This window comes from Phoenix dactylifera, chromosome 2, assembly GCF_009389715.1.
Source record: "Phoenix dactylifera cultivar Barhee BC4 chromosome 2, palm_55x_up_171113_PBpolish2nd_filt_p, whole genome shotgun sequence".
NCBI classification, from domain to species: Eukaryota; Viridiplantae; Streptophyta; class Magnoliopsida; order Arecales; family Arecaceae; genus Phoenix; species Phoenix dactylifera.
Window position 1 is genome coordinate 9554392 of NC_052393.1, and position 7191 is coordinate 9561582.

The window sequence follows — 7191 nt, forward strand, 5'->3', positions numbered from 1 at the left end:
GCAAGCAAATATGCAAGGACTCAGAGAAGACGGAGTGCATATATATATATATATATATATGGTGACCAGTGCTCATCTACCTTTTCCTCTCAAATTTTCCTACGGGCTTACATTTTAGTTTCTATTCCAAAACCTTGGCGGTCTTGGTCTTGTTTTCCTCAACTTCTTTTAGAAAAAGAGTCTTTCAGGCCATTAAGATGCGCTCAGCACTCACCCTTTCCTTGGATACCGCGTACTAAACTTTCCTGTCTGCGTATAAAGTCGAGATTGGTGCATGCAGGTACTCTCTTCACGTGGACTCGCGGAACCGACGATGTTGGCTGAGGGGTGTGTTAAGCTTTCCTTCACTCGAGGAAAAGATCCTTTGTGGCTTCCTCGCATCCACCGTATAGGCCGGAAGGGTACGTCCAAGTGATAAGGATGAGCTCGGCGTAATCATTTGATGTATGAAAACTGCTGTATTTTTACATATGTTTTAGTTGCAAAAGTTCATTTCTTCATATGCATAGTTGTTTGATTGACTAACATGTTTGCATCCCTGTGGGCTATTTCACATATATTTAGTTTACCGCTAGCAATAGGATGGCCATGTACATGTACGTACGACGTTTATATCTTAGTTGATTTAAAGTCCTAAAGTCTTCTAGCTATATCTGTTATGGGAACTATCATTGTTGACTTATGACAAGAAGCCTTTTTGATTTACTTTTTTTTTTTAATCTTTAATTTGTAGCAATAACTATCTTCGTGGTTATGGTAAGATTGGCAGATCAAGCAGACACTATCTTCGTGGTTATGGTAAGATTGGCAGATCAAGCAGACATTATCTTCGTGGTTATGGTAAGATTGGCAGATCAAGCAGACACATGCACCCTCTTGACGTAGGTTTCGCAGGTTTAACCATTTCTTGAAGGAGCTAACGTGTCAACTCATCAAATCGTATATTCTCCTACGGGCACGCGGTACTCGTAGATTGGCAATACGTTATGCTCATTCCTTAGCAAAAAGAATGTACAAGATTTTAATATTCAAGAAATCAGCACAATAAATACGCATGTGTAAGTGGAAAGTGCTACAGCATATGAGGTACCACGAACCCATGGCCGAAAGGCCTCTAATGCATTCAAGTGTTTTAATTGCATGGGACTGCAAAAGCTAGAACCTACCATAGAATTCCAGCAGGGGGGGGGGGGTGGCGAGCCTTATCCATCACTATTCAATGAGGTAGATGGCCCTAGTATTTGATGTTATAGCCCCACGCTTGGGAGTAAGACCCGGTGTCTAGTCTTTTTGATACATCACACCTAAAACACTACATCTACGTTGCATGGTAGGGCTCACGCATAGGGCCATTAGTGGTACTGCATAACGCTATCGCCTAATTTCTCTTATTTTATTTGCAGCCAATGCGATCGGAACACGGATTTCCACAAAACAAAGGGCTTAATTGCACTATTATAAAATTAGTCGGATGCTTAGTTGCAGAACTTTGGAAGAGATTAGCATAAGTTTCGTGGGAGAATGTGGGAGTGTCGGCACAGATAATGTTGTGCTCAATATTCGTCTCTTAAGAAGCACAATATCATCATCATTTTCTGTTTTCCTCTTTTCCGAAGTATAGATAGAACATCTTCTCTTCTTGGGAAATATCCTAACTATAGAATATGGAAACCATGAGCATGAATAGGAGCCCAAATATAATCTGTTTAATTAACAACATAGTCTACCAATTCATGCTTCTATATAAGATTTAGACCATGGATATGTCTATCCCTTCGAAAAGAAAAAGGAGTTAGACTATTTAATTTTTAGTCGGCCACTTCTTGAACTAAACTCTTTTTGGGAGAGAATTATCTCTAAGCCATTTAGAGTGTACAGATGCGATAACAAAACTATAGTTTTGATCTTACAAGGTCTTTTTTTTTTTCCTTTCCTTCTTCTATATATCAGTCTTAAAATTTACAAATCATATATTGAAGCTTACTAATTACAGCTAATATGCACATCAACAAGCAGCAGATCATCCTCAGCACAGCACGTCTTTGAGGAGCTTGTACCTGCGACCGGTCGGCTTCGAGGAAGAAGCACCGCTCTTCCCCCGGTTCCTGCTCTCCTCCTGGTCGCCGTTCTCTTTGACCTTATTGCTGCTCGGACCATCTCTTCCTGCGGACTTCTTGGAATGGAGCCCGTGTTTCTGACCGCTTCGCTCTTCGCTCAGGCACCAGTCGCACACCCCAGCGGTCCTCTCGTCATAGTAGTTGGTGCAGTAGCTACGGATTCACAAAGAAAGAAGATCGCGCGTAAAGCCATGAAGCTTGGGAGAACATAATAAGAATAGCACAGGTTAGGTTAAAAGATGAGGGCGTATATACGAGTGCTGGATGCGGGAGTGGCATCGGATGCATCGGAAGAGCTTGTCGGGGAAGCCGATGTCGCCGCACATCGAGCAGACGACGTTGGCGTTCGCCATGGCTATGTAGGTGCCTAACTTGGACACACACACACACAGAGAGAGAGAGAGGAGAGAGACGAGGGGGAGGATGGAGGAAAAGGGGAGGGAGGAAGAGAACGAAAGCCAAACAGATTGCAGCAGGAGAAAGATACAAAAGAAGGGAAAAAAAGTTGGTTGTGGGGTTGTAGATATAAATAATACTGTATTTGCATGCGTATCCTCATGTTGAAATGCAGGGCTTTGATCGCTCCATCCAGTCGTCATCGAGAGACAAAGACTCGTCCTGGAGTCTACGTGGAAAGACAGCTGTGTCCTCGTGTGGTGAGTTGTACTTCTAGCAACGTACTACGTGGACCCAAGTAGGACCCCGTGGGCCTCAATCCCTTCCATGTGCGCCGCAAGCCTGTTTGCAAGTTGCCAACATGGTTTGATTCGAGCATAATTCAGAGCCATCCAGGCGGCGCAATTTGGGGGCCGAATGATAAGGTTCAGTTTGCATCTTTCGCGCTATAGAATGATCGATTTTTTTTTTTTCAGAATATCAACTATTAGATCGCAACTTGTACAGATCTCAAAGTATCCGAATCTCTTTTTTCTATCTGCCTATGTAGATCTCGAAGTAGCTATATTGCAGCGTCCAATGGTTGACGTCATGAAAAAATGTTGAATCATTCTTTCATGCGAAAGATATAACCCGATCGCCATCGGACATCAGAGGCCAAGCTAATCTTTCTGCTCGAGCTCACGCGGTGGTTGGATGGCCGGTCGTGATGGCACTACATAACCGCGGCTTGCTTGATGGTCTAAAAATGAGAAGTTTCTTTATGAACTCCGAAAAGCATAGCTGGTATGGTACTACAATCTTGGCCCTAGTCTTACTTCACTGGGGCTTGGAAAAGCTATCAGACTAAGGCAAGTCAAAGTTGCGCCACATCATAAGCTGGGTCACAAAAAAAAGAGGAGGAAAAGAAAAGGACGCCTTAACCTTCTTGAGAGTAGCTAGCGCGCAGTATCTTGTTCAAGGATCCAAGAGCAGAGTCTTTTTGTTTGTGATCAACTGGTGCGACGTCTCATGGCCAGAGGCACGCATAAGCCCGTAGCTATCTACTTTTGCAGACGCCAGTTAATGCACACCACATGAGCCAAGAAGCAGGTCCATCATCATGTGCGAACAGCAGCAGCATGCAATTTATGGTGGCATGACTCCAAAGGCTGTCTCCTGGCATTTGTGATGTTCAGCAATGTCCTTGAATCTGAATACAAAATCACATTCTTGCATAGTTGCATGGAATCAATGTCTGAATACAAAATCACATTCTTGCATAGTTGCATGGAACCAACAAGTTCCATAATTTGCGTGGAAGTTGTTAAATAAACAGTCTTTCTGTTGAGCTCTTGTTAAACACATGCACCGAAACTTGCCCAGCATAGTCGACCCACTATAGTAGAGGTGTGCAAGAAAACTGACCAAATCACAAAATCGGTCCAAACCACTTATGTTGGTTCGGTTTGGATGTTCGGTTCGGATTGGATTTTTTTGTATTCGGTCTAGTTTCTGATTTCGGTTTGAAATTTTGTGGAACTGAAAAAATCAATTCAATTTCGATTTAAGTTTTGAAAAAACTGCCTTAAATCGGACCGAACGATATGTATACTATCTAAATTGGAATACGTGAGCTAACTTGGCCTGGCTTAAAGCGAACCTGACCCAGTTGAATGCCCTGGCTCGTCTTGCCCTTGCTAGCGAGGACTCTTGTTTAAAAGTAAAAATGTCTCTTTTAAACAATCGATGTGGGACTAAATGGAAGCAACACCTTGTGAGTGGTCTTGCATCCTATCCGTTTGATCAGATATCAACATCTCTCTATTATTCTCCACCCTCTTGGACTTGTATTCACAACCTTAGCTGCCTCCTTCGTGTTCTCTCGCCTTCCTCTCAATCCCGTGATCTTCCGCCTCTCTCTTAATCATACGGTCTCTACCCTAGAGAATTTCCTCCTCCTTATTCTCCGCCCTTCATGCTACCCTCTTTCCTCCTTCAATTGAAGCAAAAGGGAAAGAATCAAAAAGAAATGGAGGAGAGAGATGGAGAGGAGGACATCATGAGGCTCCACTCCCTTCTATTCGGCGCTAATCTCATCCTTAACCCTGCTGCTGTCACACCATCACACTAGGCCTCCTCGGCTTTTCCCACTCTCGTGCCCTCATCCCTGTCGATGTTGCCTCTATCACCCCCTTCCTCACCTAGGCCTCTGCCACCTCTCACTCCCTCGCCTCCAACTCTGACCAAGGCCCGACCGAATTGTGATTAACGGTCAAGTTATCCTTCTCCCTTCCTTCATTCGTCTCTGCCCATGCCTTGTCGAAGGCCGCGATATTGTAGCAGATCCGAACGAAACCGAATTCTTCGAATCGGTGTGGAATGATATTTGCGTAAGATCGGTTCAGTTTCGATTTCAATTTTGGTTTTAAAAAGTCAATTTAAATCGGTCCGATTTCAAAAATACTCCTCAAGCGGTCCGATCCAAACTACATACGCTCCTACACTGTACCAGGGTTAACGCTAGGGGTTCATTATCCGTAGATTTGTGACCCCAAGGTAAAATTTCAGTGGTAAGGGGATATGCTTGGTATAAGGATCAGAAGGAGGCAGGGATGGGGCTTGGGCACCCAAATGACAGGTACTCCGTGGGGCCCAAGGATGGGTGAGGTACGAAGGTGGCCTTATAACATCTATCGAGGACCCCTACAAGCCTAGTTCCCACTTTCCCACGGGTAAAGGCAGCCTTGGTCGCCGTGGTCTTCCTTTCTTTGAGGTACCTCCATTCTTATCTCGTGGGAGAGAGCCCTAACAGTAAACCTCTTGTCTTTTGCCCTTACCCGCTTTAACGCGTGGTCGTGGTGATGTCGGGCGGGCAGCCCATAAATACGGCTTTACCGTCTTCCCAAACATCTCCAAAGTTGAGGAATGTGGGTGGGCCACGACCCCTTTTCTCCTTCGGGCACGACGTCGGTGTTTCCATTTGAACTTAATTTATGGACGACGATATATCTAGAATTCTCGGTTGTGTGCGCTTTTTGATCTTAGAGGGACCCACCAAATCCAAGTGTTATAGTGGTTGTCATCCATGCTAATCCCGCATCTGAAAAACTGGATCTTAGCGGAGCATGATGACGATTCCTTCGAGGAAAAGTTATCGAACTCAGAAGCCATTCCGAGAGTTACAAAAGCCCTTAAGATCACCCGGTCACCAGCCCCAAGCTTTTATTTGAATCGGGGAAGGATGTTGCAAACAAATGATGTTCATAGCTATTATTTGAATATAAAAATAAATATAAAATTGACTCAAAGCGAATGGTCGAATCGTCTTGGTTTGCACTATAAGATGAGCCAAGATTACCCATTTCATCTAATGAGCTGAGCACTAAATGGATCCCGCCCTCATGAGGCCATCCGTGGACGGAACTCAACTGGCATTTCAATACTCTTTAGCTAGGGTTCTGAAAAGAGAGTCTTGTTTTCCTTTTCTTCTTTTTTTTCTCTCTCTTGGGGTCAGGGTTGGGTTTGAGCTTGTGTTGGGGTTGTTTGTGATAGGCGAAAAAGTGAACCACCCCACAAAATACAATTAAAGCACATGAATCCGACAGCAGGTGTAATCTCAATAAGAATGACCCCGACAGGCATGACCTCGGCAGGCATGACCCCGACAGGCATGATCTCGGCAGGCATGACCTCGGCAGAAACGACCTCGGCACGCATTGTCTCGGCTGAGCAAATCCCGATTGACCTCGAGCCAACCCTGATTAAGGACCACCAAATCCTCTATATCCAAGATCAAATCCTGCAATCTCTGCCACAACGTCTGTCAATATTTGAATCCACACAATCTCAACCGATCGCCAGCTTCCCGAAATCTCAGGCCATCTAAGGTAACTCATTTAAACCAAAATTTGCGCAATCACGTCCGATAAAGTGTAACCGCTACACCCCCTCTTATAAAAGGGGGGAACCCTAGGGAGATCATCTTCTCTCCTTGCCGGAAAACGTCTCTCCATTAAAATATCTCCAAAGTCTCTCTCTGACTTAAGCATCGGAGGATCTTCGTCGGGTCTCCTGGTCAAAGGCTTTTCGCAGGTCTGCCGAAGATAGTCGTCTGCCACTGCACTGCAGCAAAAGCTCCTTTTTCTCGGTTCGCGGTCACTCCTGAGTCTATTTTTCAGCAATAGTTTGCATGTCACTTTTCTAGTGATACATCGTTTGCGCATGAGGAAATATATATATATATATATATATATAAAAGCAAAAAATATCATTATCCAGCTGCTGCAGGATATGAAATTGATATTTTTTAAAAAAATACGGTGGTGATGCCATTGTTCTGATTCAAAGTCAGGACCTCTCCCACAGGAGAGGGTTTCCACTTGCGCAGACAATGAATTATTTACCAACTAAATAATTCATAAATGAATTGTTCGAATTTCTCATAAAGATATAATTTTATTAATTATAGACTGGTTTTATATTTTATTACTTTGTATAGACTAAATTATTGTCGGAATGAATATTTAATGAGCTAAAAATAAGATAAATAGAAGCAATATATCAAATAATTTCATTATATAAATATAAATTATAATAATATATTTCAACTATAATTGAGAATTATCATTGAATAATATGACGGCAATACAATTGATAATATATTATAATATAATATATATCATAAGTATAATATATA

The 7191-nt window shown here is 43.1% G+C and overlaps 1 protein-coding gene across 1 annotated transcript; it reads right to left on the reverse strand.

Moving 5' to 3' along the window:
- Positions 1 to 1916: 1916 nt before the first annotated feature.
- LOC103716548 lies at positions 1917 to 2798 on the reverse strand. Its single transcript, XM_008804584.4, has 2 exons — positions 2373 to 2798; positions 1917 to 2270 (listed from the first exon to the last, which is right to left on the reverse strand). Exons 1-2 carry the CDS (start codon positions 2714 to 2716, stop codon positions 2027 to 2029), a joined length of 588 nt encoding a protein of 195 aa, XP_008802806.2. The 5' UTR covers positions 2717 to 2798; the 3' UTR covers positions 1917 to 2026.
- Between the last annotated feature and the right edge of the window lie 4393 nt (positions 2799 to 7191).